This window comes from Seriola lalandi, unplaced genomic scaffold (assembly GCF_002814215.2).
Source record: "Seriola lalandi dorsalis isolate HSWRI2012SDOR001 ecotype SW California unplaced genomic scaffold, Sedor1 jcf7180002054446, whole genome shotgun sequence".
Lineage (NCBI taxonomy): Eukaryota > Metazoa > Chordata > Actinopteri > Carangiformes > Carangidae > Seriola > Seriola lalandi.
This window is the reverse complement of record NW_019524999.1, coordinates 816309-833437: the sequence shown is the minus strand read 5'-3', so window position 1 is coordinate 833437 and position 17129 is coordinate 816309. Positions and strand designations below refer to the sequence as shown.

Genomic DNA, 17129 nt, shown 5'->3' with positions numbered 1-17129 from the left:
AAATAATCAGCAACTGTTTTAATGACTCTTGGGGGTCTTTTCTTAAGAAAATATGACATAAATATTGACCAAACAATTAATAGATTAATTGAGAAAATTACAGACAGATTAGTCAATCATAAAAAACAATCGTTAGTTGCAGTCCTGATTCTGATAAGCAGGAATTTCACTGCTATTGGTGGGAAGATGCACTGAGGCTTCTGATGCAAACAATTAAGTTGACTAAAGGAACCTGGATGTGATTTAGTTGCAAGGTAGAGGTGTCAAACTGTTCCTCCTTGAGTTCAGCTATCCAGGCCTTGGCAGGGAAAAGCCTCGCCTACTTTCAGTGCTGATGGAGAATGATGGCCTATTAGCTAAAACTGAGCTTCACTGCACCTTGAAATTTGATGGCTCGCGATAGGCTTTTTGGCTCCTGCCTTCGGGGCCAGTGTGATAAGCAGCTGGTACTCACCGTGGATGTCTTTCTGGGCGATATTCTGCGTCCGTATGAGCGAAGACAGGCGTCGGACATCTCCTTTAAACACACATTCGTGCACCGGAAAGTCCTGTCCAGTTCGGATAATGGGGTTCTTGTTGTTGTCATCGATAACATCCGATGTTGACAGCGTGTTGGTGTTAGCATTAATCTGCGACTGCTGGTTCTGCTGTTGCTGCTGTTGTGTGGACGACGACTTGACTAACTTGTGATTGCTGAAGATTTTACTCGCTCTGCTCTTGTTGTTCGACTTGGAGGCGGTGAAGGTCCCAGTCGCAGCCTCCTCGTCCGGCTCCAGTAAATCCTCGTCCTTGCTCGGCCTGTGGTCCTTGCGCAGGGAGCGGATCTTCTCTCCGGTCATTTTCTAAACAGTTGGCGCTAACGGAGCAGAGGGTGTCGTCGCGGACGATGACCCTCCGGGCCAACTGATGCGATTCGCCAGTTGGAATTCTTCACACAAACACCGAAAATTGCACAACATGAAAACACTTAATTCTAACACTGGATAGGCAGAAACAAAAACGAACAGGCAGCAGCTCCCGCTTAGCACCGGCTGATAATGAAAACAAACAGTCCGCTCTCCTCCTGCCTCTCAAAACTGTCGCTGGTTGCTGCACAACGTAGTTGACTAGTACGGAAGATTCAGCGGATGTCTTCCGCCTCGTAGTATCGCGAGGGTTCGGGGAGGTTACTAACGGTCACTAGCTAATAACGCTTCTTCTCTGGGTGGGTAGGTGGGTGGGTCAACGTTACATCCCAAGGGACTCAGTAGTAGAAAGTAAAGTCTGTTTTTCTCTTAGTTTAACCCAGTATGTCCGCCTGCTCCCGAGCATTGGGATCTGCTCTATAGCGTGGGCAGGGATCACCAATATCAATACAGATATCAATACTTTTAATATTAAGAGCAGCATTTGTACTATCACGTCAGGGAGAGAAATGTCATGATGCATGAGGTGAATGCATTATTAATATATTCAAATATTAATATATATGCAAAATATAGTTTTATTAACAGCAAATAATTTGATAAACAAAGGAAACTATTATTATTACTACACTCTAGTCTAATATAATATGATATATTATACAAACTATTATATTCTGACTATATACTCTGATAATTACTTAATCAAATAACTGCTAACACACAAGACAAAATGTGTAATGTTTCACTCTACACATGCACACAACAGTGTGTGTTCATGTGCCCAGAAAAAAAAAGAAAAAGATCCTACTGACACTAGTATCAATATGTAAAACAAGACTTTGTATCAGTACCATTTATAATTACAAGGTACTTAGACTTTATTTGAGTAGGCCCTATTTTCATTCTATTTTTATACTTATTTCCTCCTACATTTCAGGGGTAAATATTATACTTTTTAAGCAACAAAATCTATTTCATAGATACACAAGCATACTTAGTGTTCTGGTCATGAGTTTATATTCATTTTATAAATCATTGTATGACACTAAATGCTGCTTCAAAATATTGCTTTACATAAAGGATCTGGACACTACTCTCACCTCTATCAGTAAAATATACTTAAAGTATCAAAAGTAAATGCTTCTCATGGAAAAAAAAGGCCCTGTGCTGTGAGTATTTTATTGAAGCATATACTAAATTATTAACTTGTAAACACTAAAGCATTAATGTGCAAGTATTTGACTGTTGTGGTTGTATGTTGTAGCTCTAAATCTCTAACAATGCATTATATTTAATGAGTTCATTAAAATTAGGGTTAGTATTTTGATCCTTCACTGGACTGAAGTACCAATATCAAGCAAGAAAATACTCCATAACCAGCAAAAGTCTTAAAACTATAAGTTATACAAAAGTACACAGGCTATCAGCTGAAGGTGCTTAAAGTGGAAAATTTGAATTTTAGTTGACAGATATGTGGTGCTGTAAAAAGTACAACATTTCCCTCTGAAATGTGGTAGTAGTAGTATCAAAATATAGGAAAATACTCAAGTATCAAGTTCTTCAAAACTGCAATTAAGTACAGTAAATGAGTAAATGTACTTAAATATTTTCCACCACTGTAAATAGTATGCTGTATAGTTTATGGTACTATACTTCTACTATTATGTCTACTAGAACTACCAATCTTAAACTCTTCTTTATTTGAAATCTATTAGCAGTATCCTACTGATATGAATGTTGATTCTGTGAGACATTCACTTTTAAGAGCAGCATATACATTGGGCCAATGCCAATGCCAAGGAAAATATGGAAAAGAAGAATAAGAGTTCAATTTAAAGTTTTATTGTAACAATATATCAAAGATGACACCAGCAGCGGCCCCATACGCACAGATGGATAATTATTTCCAATCCTCTAGTTGACTTCAGGGTATTGTCAGACAAGATAAATAAACATTTCAGTTTTTAATCTCTTTATGATTTTGTTCTCCTTAAAAATATATGTATTAAAACATCTCCTTGCCACATGGAGCAATGCCTATTATAGTTTTTCTTTTTCATCACAAGAAAAAAGCAAGACATTAACATGCAAAATTAAACAAGATGTCTGTAAAAACCAAACCATTATGAGTTTTCCTTATAACTGGAGAAGGGTGCTCAATTGGACTTTAAAATTTGAAATATATAGCATTTATCACAATTATCATAATACAATGTATTTGTTCAATTTTCTAACACAGTTGTTTGCTTCCATTTCGTCTGTAGGTATCTGTTCAGTGTGGATGACTAAAACTATAAACATGTAATAGATGTTGTATAACACACTAGACATAGGCTACTGTCTGATAATAGTATTCTTACAATATAAAGAAAGAGAATAAGACAGACAATATTTGGTGTATAAAGTGCAAACATGCATGAAGAATGTAGTTTATATATTATATTTCATAGCTTTTTAGTACATGAAATTACAGTAAGTACAGTAGTAAGAGCACAGTCCTTGTTTTTACTTGTCTATTCTCAGATTGTATTTTATTTAAAGCTGAAATGATCAGTTGATTTATCGGTTAGTTTATGAACAGAGAAATAATCAACATCTATTTTGATAATCTCTTAATTTTTAAGCAAAAATAGAAAAAAATGCCAAACAATCTCTAGTTATGGCTTCTCAAAAGAGAGGGTGTGCTGCTTTTCTTTGTTATAAATAGCTGTAAAGGTTGTTTGCAGACACTCGTACCAATCAAACCTATGTGACAAGTTGAACTCGCCAAGTTTAGGCAGGGTGTGAGAAGACTTCCAGTGTTATCACCGAGTCATTACAGAGATCTTCCTCCCCCTATGGCCCAATGATGGAAACAACAGCTACATTTCTCTGATGTGTGTGTCACAAGGAACAGAAAATGCACAAAATTCAATGTAAAATTCAACTGTTATGCTGGTAGTTGGGAAATAACTGGATTATTGTATTTGGTGCATGGTTGGATTAAACTCCTAGAGGGCCCTGGGGGAAAAAAATTGTTGTTGGGCCCCTACTGACCTCCACTATACATAAAAGTTTAATTATTTGCACCTAGAAACCAACCAGTACTGTACAGTTGAAATTATTAGTTGATTGAATTGATTGAAAATTAATTAACATGTCAACATTTTTGAAAATTTGTTTGCCCCAGTTTTCTATGATAGCAAAACTTAACATTCTGGAATTTTGACGAAAAGAGACGAATTTCATATGTCTGCTTGGCTTTCATGGAATAATGGTGTATTTTTAAACTATACAAGGCTGTTCTTAATGAAAATCTAACTGTTAAACTCAGTGGGATTAACTTGGAGAAGTAAATCTGTAAAATGAGACAGACGAGTTAAAAAGTGAGCCCTCCCTTGCTCAAACAGCAGGAAATGTTGCATCAGTATAAGCACACACGCAACACACTCACAAACCAGCGCACACACAAAGAGCGCAAACAACGTGCTGCGTCACATGGCTTCTACGCCCCTGCTGAACCGCCAATCAGCGCCTGCCGCTTCTTGTTGATGAGCGTTGATTGGTTGAGAGGGACAAGCGCAGCGCACGGCTCTGTTAAATGGTTTCCCCGTTTACCATATAGCGGTAATGCATACTCATCCCGGGTTCACTGCCGTTCACGTTTGCCATGGATCCAAAGCACAGTCAAGACGAACAGAGCGACGTGTTCGCCGGTTTCCGCACGGCTTTTAAATCGTTCGCCACAGAGGCTATTCATGTTGGTCAGGAGCCGGAGCAATGGAAATCGATGGCTGTGGTGCCGCCGATTTCCCTTTCTACCACGTTCAAGCAGCAGGAACCAGGAAACCACGCCGTAAGTAGCTCGATATGACTTGGTTATTTAAGATGTAACGTGGAGAGAGAGGGAGGGGGGTTTCCGGTCTTTTCATTTTGTTTTAAAAATAATTGAATAACCTAGTCGGTAAAGCTAAATATAAGCCCCCATCGATACGTATGAATTACTTCTTTTCGCTTAATCAATAATCAAACCAATTATGCCTACCAGAGGATATACTGTACGGATTGGTCGGTGGTGATTAATTAACATATATTACATTATATCATTAATATGAATACATCAGTACCTAAGTAGCATAATGTTATAACAGCTCCAGGTTTCAACTACTTTATTTACACTTTAGTACTTTAGCAAACATGGGGGCTAACTACAAAAATCCACAAGATAAATGAATCTAAGCGGTTGTGAGATAATCAAAGTGAAATGGAGAAAAAACAAAGCTCTGCTACACATATCAGTATCTTTCTTTTATCAAAGATTCGTGAAGTAGTAGCTAGTGTCACCTCTGTGAGCCTCAAGCTGTGGAAGTGAAATCGCGTGAAAAGTTAAGAGGGGAAATGTCTGTAGTGGAAACAGTGAGAAACTCTAGACATCTGCAACATGAGGACGGGGTGTACACTGCTTTCTTCTAAACACACTGAAATGCTTGCTCCAATTTCAAAACCCTATATGTCCCCTTTAGAGCTAACTTTAATAACTGGTATTTCCATGGCCACCAAAAGTAGATCCACTGACAAGACCCTGGTGTACTGGTATAGACCCTGGTGATATTCTATACCTTTAGGGCAGGCTAAGTCTGTACTGTACTATCAGTAGAGCAATGACCTGTATTTTAATTGCATAGATTAGTATTGGGTATAACTAAGAAAAAATGTGTGAAATAATGGAGTGTATTTATACATTTATAGGTATGTAATAAACAAAGAATCCTTTTTATATACCCTGTGTTGGTCACTGAGTACATGTGTCAGCACATCTATTACAAGTTAAATTACCTGTTAAACCACCACCACAATGAGTGCTGAGTGAGTAATTATGATGAGTAATCCTTAACTACCCCTATGACAGGTTAATATATTTCGAGAGTGATAGTGGAACTTTTTTTTTCTCTTGGCATGGAAATGACCCTGAGGCCGTGTCTGGGAATCCAGCCTGTGCGGGATAAATATCCATTTTTTCCACCTCACTATCATATCCTCTCTGCAGTTCAGATAGTACAGTGGGCATCTTTGCTGCAGGCAAGGATAACTTGTCCACCTGCCATTTGTCTCTGTCAATGATTATATTGTAGGTTACAGATTACAAGTCTGAAACTGCATCCTAGATTAAATTACAAAATTAAAACAAATACCCCGACCCACTGCTTACGCTGATCTCATGACCTCTTCACCTCGTTTTGCAGACCCTGGTATGCTCGGCCCCACTACTCCCACAGTAAAAAAATCTGACTGAGGTCATAGTGACTCACATGGAGTAGAAAGTTTGGAGTGCCTGTTTTATCTTTCAGAACAAGTGTTGCTTTTTGTTCAGATGTTCAGTATAAAAGTTAACTTGTCAAACTACAACAGTAACATTAAGCTTATCTGCTATATGCTTTACAGCTACATGTTTACAGGTGGCTTTGTTCACTGGGAGACACACTACAAAAACCCTGTGTTCAAGGCCATTCAAGCTCCATTTATTGCCATCTGCCACAGCCTCCAGTCTTTGTGTCATTTGTCCAAACACGTCTTGTTTTACTGATAATGTGTGTGGGATAGTGTGGAGCAGAGGAGCCCGCTCCCTTTTTCCTGCAAAAATGTAGCAAGCCCAGTAATGAACATCCTTTAGTCTTCCATTTTGTTTAAACTATGAATCTTCCTCTATATATTTCTCATGTTTACTGCAAAAAAATGTATATACATCCTTGTAGTCAACACAAATTCGTATTTTGAGATATATTTGCTACAGTCATTAAACCAGAAGAACTTCTTTTAGTTTTCTCTTATCAACACGCACACATAACAACTCACTTTATTCAGCAGTGAAGAGGTAATTACTGAGTGAGATAAGTTGTCACAGTTTGCACACATATTTTTGTGGTTGTAGCAAGCCAATACAGGTGAGGATGTGATGTTTTTAAACCCTGCTGCCTGCTACACAGCTCTGGTATTTAACAGTGATAAAGAAGTCATGATGCATTAAGTCATTTTAGTTACTCTGAACCTAAAATTTATTGATACACACTTGCATTTGGGCAACCCATCTATGAAAAGACTGCTACCTCTTGTTTGAATACACTGTATAATTAAAAATGTTGTTTTTGGTGACTGAAATGTTCTAATAATGTTTTTGGTTTTTTATGTAGGGGTTTGAATACAGTCGGAGTGGAAATCCTACAAGAAACTGTCTTGAGAAGGCTGTGGCAGCTCTGGATGGGGCAAAGTACTGTAAGTGAGACTGTCCATGGTATATTCCACAGACAGGAAATATTTACCAACATCTGAGCATAAAAAATGATTCATGTTTGCTGCTTCAAAAGTTGATGCAAACTATGCAAACTGCAGCTAAGCATCTCAATGTTAAGTTACAAGATAACATGAAAAGGATTTTTGGTCTTGATGACTTTTGTGCCCCCCCCCAGGTCTTGCTCTTGCCTCGGGGCTGGCGGCCACAGTGACCATCACCCACATGCTCAAAGCAGGTGATGGGATCGTCTGCATGGATGACGTGTACGGAGGTGAGGCATTTGTGTAGAACAAAACCTTGCAGCTATGAGTTGTTTCCTTACACCATTAGTGGGTCACCATTTTCATTATACCACACTCACTTTTACAAAATGTTGGTTGGTCTCAAAATAAAACCATGCTATGAGTTGGTTTTAACCGTAAGTGGGTTTATTTTTGGAAGTGTTGACCGAGTTGCACTTTCTCAATCGCAAGGCACAAATCGCTACTTCCAAAGAATTGCTTCTCAAGTTGGTCTGGAGGTGTCTTTTGCTGACTGCACAAAACCAGAGCTGCTTAAGGCTGCACTGAAGGCCAACACTAAAGTAAGTCAAAGAAGTGTTTGTCTACAGCTGTTGTTTTTCTAGTTTGGTCCCTTCCAACATATTTTATAAATGTATTTCATTAGTCTTTAAAGTTGCTCCTTCAATTCCAGTTTTACTAGTATGTTGCATCAATGGGTGTGTCTTTTCTCTTTGGGCAAACTTGTACTGGTCATTGTGAGTCAGCACTTTGTGTGATGACTGTTATTTGTGTTCATGGTAAATGCACCAGCAGCTGAGCTGAGCTGAGCTGTCTCTAAGCTTTTCCCACTGCAGTCACCCTCCTGAACATGTTACTACAGAGAAATGACACCCTCTCTTTGCTTGCTTCTAGCTGGTGTGGATTGAGACGCCTACCAACCCCACGATGAAAGTGGTTGACATCAAAGCCTGTTCTGATTTGGTCCACGAGCACAACAAGGACATAGTGGTGGTCGTGGACAACACCTTCATGTCTGCCTATTTCCAGGTGAGATTGCCAGATGTGCACTTCATGCTCTTTTGATTTTGAAGCAGCTGTCTAATCATTTCCTGCAATCAAATTCCACTTCATGTGGACACAAATTGCTTAATGATTAACTCAGATTTTTATCTTGTGAACCTGTAGCGCCCCTTGGCTTTGGGAGCTGATATTTGCATGTACTCAGCCACCAAATACATGAACGGTAAGTTATATACATTCTTTACTGACATAATATTTTCATTACAATTTGATATCACAATCTAACCCAAAAAGCCAGTAGATTTACAAAGACACAATTGAAAAGAAATGAAAAGATTGGGCTTGATCACCCCCACTATTTTTATCAAACAAGGATAAATAGTAATTTTGGAGAGTCAAGACGATGCAAAAACATGCACCTGATTATAATGCATTTTAGCGGTTCTTCGAAATGTAGCACAATAGTACTGTTGACTTCCCCTAATATCCACCTTTCTTTTATTCTTGACATTATTTTGCAGGTCACAGTGATGTGGTAATGGGTCTGGTTTCAATGAACCGGGACGATCTGCATGAGCGAATGAAGTTTCTGCAAAATGGTGAGTAGAAAAACAACAAATTCAACTACTCTTGCAGTCTGCGTAGTAAAAATACGCGTCTGTTAGGTACGCAACACGTTTTTTAGTTGATTAATGGTTAAAGTTATTTATCAAGCAAGAAGCCAAATATTTGCTGGCCGTTTTATCAGACATATGTGTAATTTATGGACATACAGTAGATCTCAGAAAGGGAACAGTTGTTGAGTCTTAGCTCTGCCACACTCAGTTTTTGGTGGACTGGTTTTTCCAACATGACCCACATTCACTCATTAAACAAGCAAAACATGCTCCTGAGGTCAAAGTTCTGAACCAATTTAAAACCTTTTCAGTAAGAAGTGTGTGTTTATGCCTTTGTTGTTTGCCTGATCTGATTTGGTTTTGGGAGGCTTTGTTCTTAACCTCTTTTTCTTACATGCACCCTTGCCGTGATTCAGCACTGGGTGGTGTACCATCTCCCTTCGACTGCTTCCTGTGTAACCGTGGACTGAAGACGCTACACCTGCGGATGGAACGGCACTTCAAGAATGCAATGGCCGCTGCCAAGTTTCTCGAGGCTGATCCCAGGGTGGAGCGTGTCATCTTCCCAGGTTAATACATGTAATTTAAAACCCATAGTATTCACCACTAGGATTATACAGGCACATATACAGGTGTTGAGAGTTACCTGTTATTACTCATCTTTTTACCTAAGGGAGGCCTCTCTCACTGATTTAGTACATGGTCTAATGTAAAAGAATAATTCGGTATCTTATTATTTGATGTAAACACAAATGAGCAATTTTTACCCACTTTACCTAAAGGTGGACATTTTCTGTAGAAAAGCAATAGAAAACTCTAACTAAGCAAATGTATTCATCAGCACTCTCCCCTCTAACTCACTCTATTATGAACATATCAACAAAAAACATGAAGAAAAGGTTTGAACAGAGTGTGACTGATCTCTTCTTTCATCTTGCTATGCTAGGTTTGTTAGTCATTCACAATTGCTGGATCTCAGATCCCAATTAACCCAAATGCCTTATACTCATTAACCCTTGCATTTTGGGTTGTCATTATCTCCAGCGCCTGCAGTTATTTGAATAGCACTGAAGCAGAGTAGCAAACACTCCAGGTTACTCCAGGTTTTGGAGTAAATGTTCCCATGAACACACTTTCAAAGAAACACCACACAGAGTTAATTTCCTTCCACCTTCATTTCAAATGAACAATAAGTCATTTGAATTAACAGCATTCATACCTACACACGGTCGTTGCAATCAGTGTTGGAAATAATGAACTACATGTAATTAACCTTGTAGTTTAACTACATTTTGCAGTAGCTTGCTGGTAGTTCAGCTACATTTATATGTGCATAGTTAAATGCCAATTTTTGTGTCATAAACTACTGAAACTACACACGTTTGGGTCATAAAAGGAAAGGAATGATTTTTTAATTTTTATTTTCAATCGGCTTTTATTACCCACCTTTAAAAAAAAAAACAAAAAAAAACAAACAAACAAAAAAAAAACACTTATACCTGCTAATTTTAGTGGAAAAGGGTATAACTGAACCCCCTTTGATAAACCCCAACCCCTTTTTCTTTCTTCCTGTGATGCATGCCCATACTTTACTTTTGTGTAGTGCAAGTACAGAAGCCAAGGGCGAGTGTTGCTCAGTGCTCACATAGACACGTCCTCAGGGATAAACCTCCTGAATCAATAATCAACATGGCGACACTTAAGCAGTTCTTGTACACAAAACCAAAGCTGACATTCCAGCCCTTTCCCATGAGTATTGGGTATAATTGAGGTATTTCATTTTTTGGTTTATGTATGACCTGTGAACAAGAAGGCACTTTTTGCAATAAACTTGCACGTGACTTTTTTGTATTATATTTTGTTAAAATTTTGTACTTACTTTGAACTGCTTTTTCTAGGTAGCTTTAGCTAACTCAACTAGATTTGTCACTAGGGGTAGCTTTGCTGTACTTCCAGTGTGAAGTAATTGGTAGCTTGCAAAGCTTTTTCAAGTAGTTTCACTGGTCCTAATTACAGGAATTATCCACTTCACTCACCTGGTTATTCTCGTTTTCCCACTGTTGACAGGGCTGCCCTCTCACCCCCAGTATGAAGTGATGAAGAGACAATGCACCGGGTGCCCGGGGATGATCACATTCTACATTAAGGGGAAACTTGAGCACGCCACCACCTTCCTCAGTAGCCTCAAAGTAATTTGACAGTTACATTTTTATGTAATCTGGATTATTTGGTTTTGTATTTTTTGAGGTTTTTTTTTTTTTTAATTCCCAGAAAGACAGAAGGAAACACCACAACTTTAAGGGCTGCTTAAACAACGTACCTCAGGCCCTCCTGCACACACTTCCTGGCGAAGGCTTTAGACAAATAATAATTAAAATGTGTAACTCATGAAAAGGTTCTGACGATATAGTGACTAAAATAGAACTGAAGTTTACTCAAACAATGTTTTAAGTGATTCCCAAAATCATCATCACAGTGGAACAGCTTTGTTTAATGTAATCATGTCTCAGCATTGATATGTGGTTTTATTGTATTTTACTGTAAATCACAAACACCCATATCATTGCTTTTGGCAAGTATAATCTGTTTCCGTAGTTGGTTACTTATCTTCTAGTAGTGGTATCTACTATGTTTCACATCTTGTACATATTATTTACATCCTGCTCTATTCTTGTTTTCATGTCCTCTGTTTTCTTATTTCAGATGTTTGCCATAGCTGAGAGTCTGGGTGGTTATGAAAGTTTAGCAGAACATCCGTAAGTATGCCAAAATAAATCCTTTTCCTACAGTCTTGTTTTTTGGTGTTTGATAGTACTGAACATTAGAAATGTTTATGATCTGTACTCTAAGCTGCATTGTAACAAATGGCACCACAAGGGGGCAGCAGAGATCAAGAAGAAATCCCTATCAGACTATCACAAATTGACTTTAATTGAGGCACTTTATTTCCATTACGAAGTCACTGCTCTAATCTCTATTATAGCAGCAGGATGTTTTTCTGTATTGGTCTCATATATAGGTGTTTCTGTCCTCTATCATAATTTAGGGCGATTATGACCCATGCATCAGTGCCAGAAAAAGAGAGGGATGTGCTGGGGATCAGTGACACACTGATCCGGCTCTCTGTGGGACTGGAGGATGAGGCCGACATCATTGAAGACCTGGAGCAAGCACTTGCTGCTGCTGTGAGTATCAAATATCCGACAAAGGAGAAGTGAAAGGTTCTTCAAACCAATATAGTTATCAAAGTTTGTGGGAGTCTGGAATCATGTTCAGCTCTCTCAGTAAGTTACAACAAACAATGTTTGTCCTCTCCTGTCCACAAAGAAGGCATCAACTGGCATGAGAGAGTTAGGCATATGTCCTCCACACTAATAATTTGTTCAAGAAATGGTCATGTCATATACAAAATAACCTATAGAACTACCACGATGACTCAGATGTGTCTTAGGTCCTATTTTCTGTAACAGTTAACATGAGATCTGGTCTGAACCCTGGATTTTAATAGTATGTTAATGTCTTTTTCCCATAACCTGGTGAGGAAAAAATACCTGCTCTGAGGTGAGACAGGTCAGTCTGTACTTTCTTGTTTACAGCTTTTTTTTTTTTTTAAAGCATCAGTTTGTGAGACTGTGAGGGTTTAAGTGCGTTACTTGTGTGACTATGATTCAGGTTGGAAACAGAAGTAAGACAGACAGTTTTGGATTGAAAAAGTATGACTTTTTTGAGAACAAAGTACAAAACAGATGTTAGGTAGTCAGTGATTGATAGATGCGAACAGATGCTAAGCCTCTTTTCATCTCTCCTTGTTGCTGAGAAATACAGTACTTTTATTTGCTGTTTTCTCTTAGTTTATTGAGTATGATCACCTTTACTTAATATCAAAGCTAACCAATTTTGCAAATCATGCTGCTACATCGGAGAAATTTTAAATTTGCATTTTGGTTTTGGGACACTTTGGGTCTTTCAAGAACTGTTGGTTGTGTCAGCGTAACTTCTGCTACCAGCTTCCATTTACTTTTGGATAATGGATAATTATCACTGCATACATTCTCTTCATTTTTCACAGGGCAGTATTAATTAGTTGGTTGTGATTTCATGGGTACACATACAGGATTTAATTTTTCTAAACGTGCTGTCATTTTAATGGAAGTTTTTTTTTTTTTGTCTTGACACCACATTTAAAAGGTGTGGTCATCTCACAAAAATGTAATGGTATTTAATGTTCTGTGTACAGTTTCTCTCAGCGCTGTGGAACATGTCACATGAGTCATTTTGAAAACATTAAAGGTGCAATCAAGTTTCCAGGGAACATATTTTGATTTCGCATCCAAGAAACTGTTCCCATTTGGAGTTGAGAACAAGGAAGTAGCTTACTTACTTTCATGAGGAACATTTCCCTGCAGACCTCAAACTATGTGTTTGACCTGTAAAGCCCCAAATAAGGCGTGTCAGTCAAAATGAAGACAAATCAGGCCCGCAGACGACGTGGCAATTATCTTGGGAACATTTAGACAGAGCCAGGCCAGGAAGGGTTGCAGACCAGGATTGAGTTAAGTATGCAGTGGGTTCATGCTGTGCACTTTGGGCTGTGGTGTATCCACACATCTTATAAACCCACTTTCTTTCTGCTGCACGACCAGATCCATCTTTGCAATATGAGGTTTTCGTATCTGTGCTGCAGTCTGGGGCACGCCCCTCTCAGAGCAGTCCACCAGGATTATTCCTGCATTTGCACTGTCTCAGCAAATCTCTGACAGTCTAGATGGTTTATATGTCATCTTCCAAATCCACTCTCCTTTGTTTTAGGCTATAAAAATTATATTAAAGTTAAATATGAAGTTATAGATTCACCCAAACACACTCATATCTCATATCTTCAGTTAAAAATACTTGAAGGTGATTTATAGGCTGCATTTTTTTCCTCAGAATTTTTGCTATGGAAAAAATTCAGAGTATTTCTGGCTTATCAGAAGTACTGCCAAGTTCCCAGAATCCACTTTCAAATTCCTTGCTCAGTTTTAGTTTTTCTCACCTCAGTGTAGTGCTGTGCACCGCTACACCTCAGATCTGGCGTGGCTCGTCCAGACATCTGCATTTTTATCACATCAGCACAGAAGATTTTGATTAAATCTTTGCTCTTCTGTGTCATGGTGGATGGAAGTCAGGACCCACGATGCAGATAAGACACTGAATGGGTGCAGGAAACACAGGTGTTTATTACACAAAAGAAAAGGTAGGAGCGGCTGGAGCGGGGCAGGGGTTGCTGGATCTTGGGAGGGTAGCTTGGCTGCTGGGGCTTGGAAAGGTTGCTGAGCTGCTTGGATTTGGAAGGGTGGCGGCAGAAGCAGGACCTGGAAACAAGGGGGGAAAAACACAGTCAAGAACTCAGTCATAAAACTAGCGAGAGAGCTAATGAACAAGAAACTGACGAATCTCTGAGCCGATATATTTACTATACCACTTGGGGTTAGCTGACAATCTGGCGAAGAGCTGTGGACTGGACCAAGGCTTTATGCAGACTGGAGTGAAGGTGACTTGATTGCAGATTGTTGGCAGGTGGCTTGATTACTGACGGCTGGCAGGTGTGCAGGTCAGCTCCGCCCAGCTCCAGACAGAAAAACACTAAGATCCTGACATTCTGTCCAGTGTAGAAGATCTATGGGTGGGAGTGCCTTTGTATTCTATTATGTGTTAAGAGAGAAAAAAATGCTTAAAACTAATGACACACTGCTAGGATGCAACAACTCATTTAGAATCAATTTTAGCACATGAAGACCAGATTTGTTTGAGATTTAATCACATTAAAACATGTGGTGGATTTGCATGAATCGCCTCTAATTCCCACCTGTTTACTGCATTGCTATCAGCAGAGAATCTGAATTTCCTAAAACCCTCTGTGCCACCTCATGCAACCACATCCTGCATATTGGCCTGCACCTCCTCTTCTCAGGATTCAGATGTCATCTCTGAATCCCACTGCTGCCCATCTGTAGCAAATGGAAATGAAATGGAGACAAATATCTCTAATGACTGTCTGGGAAAAGGCACCCCTGATGGGTGAAGCATTTAATTGGAAGGGATGTCAGGTCAGATTGGGGCAGGCAGTTAAATTTCCGGTCATGTGTCCTCATCCTGGGGTTAGTTTTGAGTCACAGACGAGGCTGCTGGTTAATCATTTGGAACTTGTCTTTATAAGATGTACTCTGCAAAATGTTTGGTGTTTTTTTTATTTTTTTTTATTGACTGGTTTTCTCTGCGGTGCGCCACTTGTTCGTCTTTCAATTGCCTTTTTGGCAGATATTTTGGCATCCCGCCACAACTCATCAAGCACAGAGAGGAGGAATGAGTGTTTGGATTATGCTTCTTTGTCTTTGTTCCAAGAAAATGCATCATCTCAGGAAAATTGTAGCATGTTATTAACTCTAGCCTCATGTCTTATCTGATGCTTCCTGGATGTGGATTGTTCCAGGTATTGATTTCACTGACCAATTTCTGTTCCTGTTTTCTTTTAATAGCATCCAAAGAAGAAATGAAATGTCTTCAGGGCGTCCTCGAGGCTGAGGGTGATTCATTCAAAGTCAGGATGAAGACCGGAGGTACCTGAGGTTTTAAATCATTGCAGATCAACACATGGTACCTCAGTTCAGCGCACAAACGGCACCAGGGAACAAACTGTTCTTAAAAAAAAGAAAATACAAATCATATGATCTCTGAACAATTAACATTACTGAGAATCTTTTTAATGCCTGTTTTACTAGAACATCAGTTGTAATATTATTTATCTTCAGCTGGTTTTGCTTGTTTTCATGTTTGTATGTGTTTCGTTATAACTTGGAAGGCATCAATGTGGTAAAAGTCCTATTCAGTCAAGACTGACACAGTATAAGTTTTTGCAGAAGAAGACCACACACAATAGTTTATTTAATCTTGCTATAAATAATGTGTTTTTCAGGCTGCCTTCTAGTTTTGATGCACAGACCAGCCTCTAAATGGAAAGTTTTATATCTCTGTACTTAATGCATCTGCAACTGTAATCTGTATTAATAATTTGCTATATTTTCTAATTCTAACTGGCCTAGTTTGCTTTGTAAAACATGTAGATGTGCTCTCATTAGTCGAGTTAGCTAAATGCGCTAGATGATCTTAGAGGCTCTCAAGAAGATTTAGATGAATATTATCATCACCATAAAGAACAAAATAATATTTACATAAAAGTGAGTAGAAATGTGTTCAATTTTGTTGCAGAAGCAAAAGCATAAACTGGATGCCAGCTTTGTTTGACTAGAACTTGATATTATGCTTCAAGTGTTTGTATGCCTTGTGAAGAAGAGGAGGGGCAACCTTATTCCTCAAGTTTGAGACTAATCAGGATATTTCCCAATAGATGAGGGAGTGTTTCGTACGGACATGCCGTATTTGGAGCAGACCAGCAATGACACAGCTGAAGGGTTTTTATTGTACCAACAGAAAGCTGTTACAGGAGCGTTTCTCAGAACAATGTTTGATGATAAACTTTATGTGTGTTTGAACTCAAGTGAAAGCATTTGGGCCAATGACAAAAGCTAAATTTCTCCCAGGTCAGGTTTCACATGGTTTGTATTTGTGCAAAGAAAATGTTTTACTCAGGCACTCCTTCCTCCTGCTTTTCTTCCCACGTCACATCACTGCTCAAGTATACTCTTCACGATCAGCGTCATTTATGTAACCAACAGATCCATTAAAATTAGTTTGCAGTATAAGTCTGTGCATCTCTCCCTTCTTTTCAACCGCCCCTGGTTGGACAAACACGAATGGTGTAATTGAGAGTTCAGTGTCGGTAACCGTAGCGACTTGACACGTCACATTCAATTTAACCTGGATAGTGGTGGGCTGCACACCGGGGTTTTAGCTGATGGATCAAATGAACGAGTTACCGCCCTAATGACCAAACCATCAACAACATTTCCATAATGAGACTGAGGTTCACTGGAACTTTAATTTCTTGTTACTTATGACCATGTAATGGATTTTACATCTCTGAGGAGCGTTTGCATCAGCCATTCAAGTTTTGTCTTAACTCTACTAGCAATTTCAACTCGCTAATGTGTTAATTTAGCAACCATCACACTGCCTCACACGACTTTAATGAATCCTGGCATGTCCAGTTAGATTGTATGGATTCTAGAGAAGTGGTGGGTTTAAGTGGAAACAGAGGCTCTGCAATAAAAGTGGAGGTGCTACTGAGGTGTTTGAAATTCAGCTCTCAACACTCCCAGCCTTGACTCATGCCGTGGGACCTCTTCACTGAGTGTGCAGTTAGACTTTACTAGAAAAC

The 17129-nt window shown here is 39.0% G+C and overlaps 2 protein-coding genes across 2 annotated transcripts in view; one reads left to right on the top strand and one right to left on the bottom strand.

Moving 5' to 3' along the window:
• Positions 1–1108, bottom strand: part of LOC111658497 (ankyrin repeat domain-containing protein 13C) — a 28321-nt gene extending 27213 nt beyond the window's left edge. The window contains exon 1 of the mRNA XM_023411037.2: positions 455–1108. Coding sequence (XP_023266805.1) covers positions 455–839 — 385 coding nt within the window. The 5' untranslated portion in view covers positions 840–1108. The remainder of the gene's footprint in view (positions 1–454) is intronic.
• Positions 1109–4500: 3392 nt separating this feature from the next.
• Positions 4501–16554, top strand: cth (cystathionase (cystathionine gamma-lyase)). The gene is made up of 12 exons (XM_023411036.2): positions 4501–4740; positions 7073–7154; positions 7349–7444; positions 7647–7756; positions 8088–8222; positions 8361–8418; positions 8717–8794; positions 9229–9381; positions 10880–11001; positions 11516–11568; positions 11859–11997; positions 15331–16554. The coding sequence occupies exons 1-12, from the start codon at positions 4555–4557 to the stop codon at positions 15346–15348; spliced, it is 1230 nt and encodes a 409-aa protein (XP_023266804.1). The 5' UTR covers positions 4501–4554; the 3' UTR covers positions 15349–16554.
• The last annotated feature ends 575 nt before the right edge of the window (positions 16555–17129 follow it).

What these genes read in the sequence shown, in the direction of transcription:
- cth (XM_023411036.2), top strand. Translation starts at nt 4,555, where the DNA reads ATGGATCCAAAGCACAGTCAAGACGAACAGAGCGACGTGTTCGCCGGT. An exon ending in AGGAACCAGGAAACCACGCC is followed by an intron (nt 4,741 to 7,072) that starts GTAAGTAGCTCG and finishes TTTTTTATGTAG; the next exon opens with GGGTTTGAATACAGTCGGAG. An exon ending in TCATGTCTGCCTATTTCCAG is followed by an intron (nt 8,223 to 8,360) that starts GTGAGATTGCCA and finishes GTGAACCTGTAG; the next exon opens with CGCCCCTTGGCTTTGGGAGC.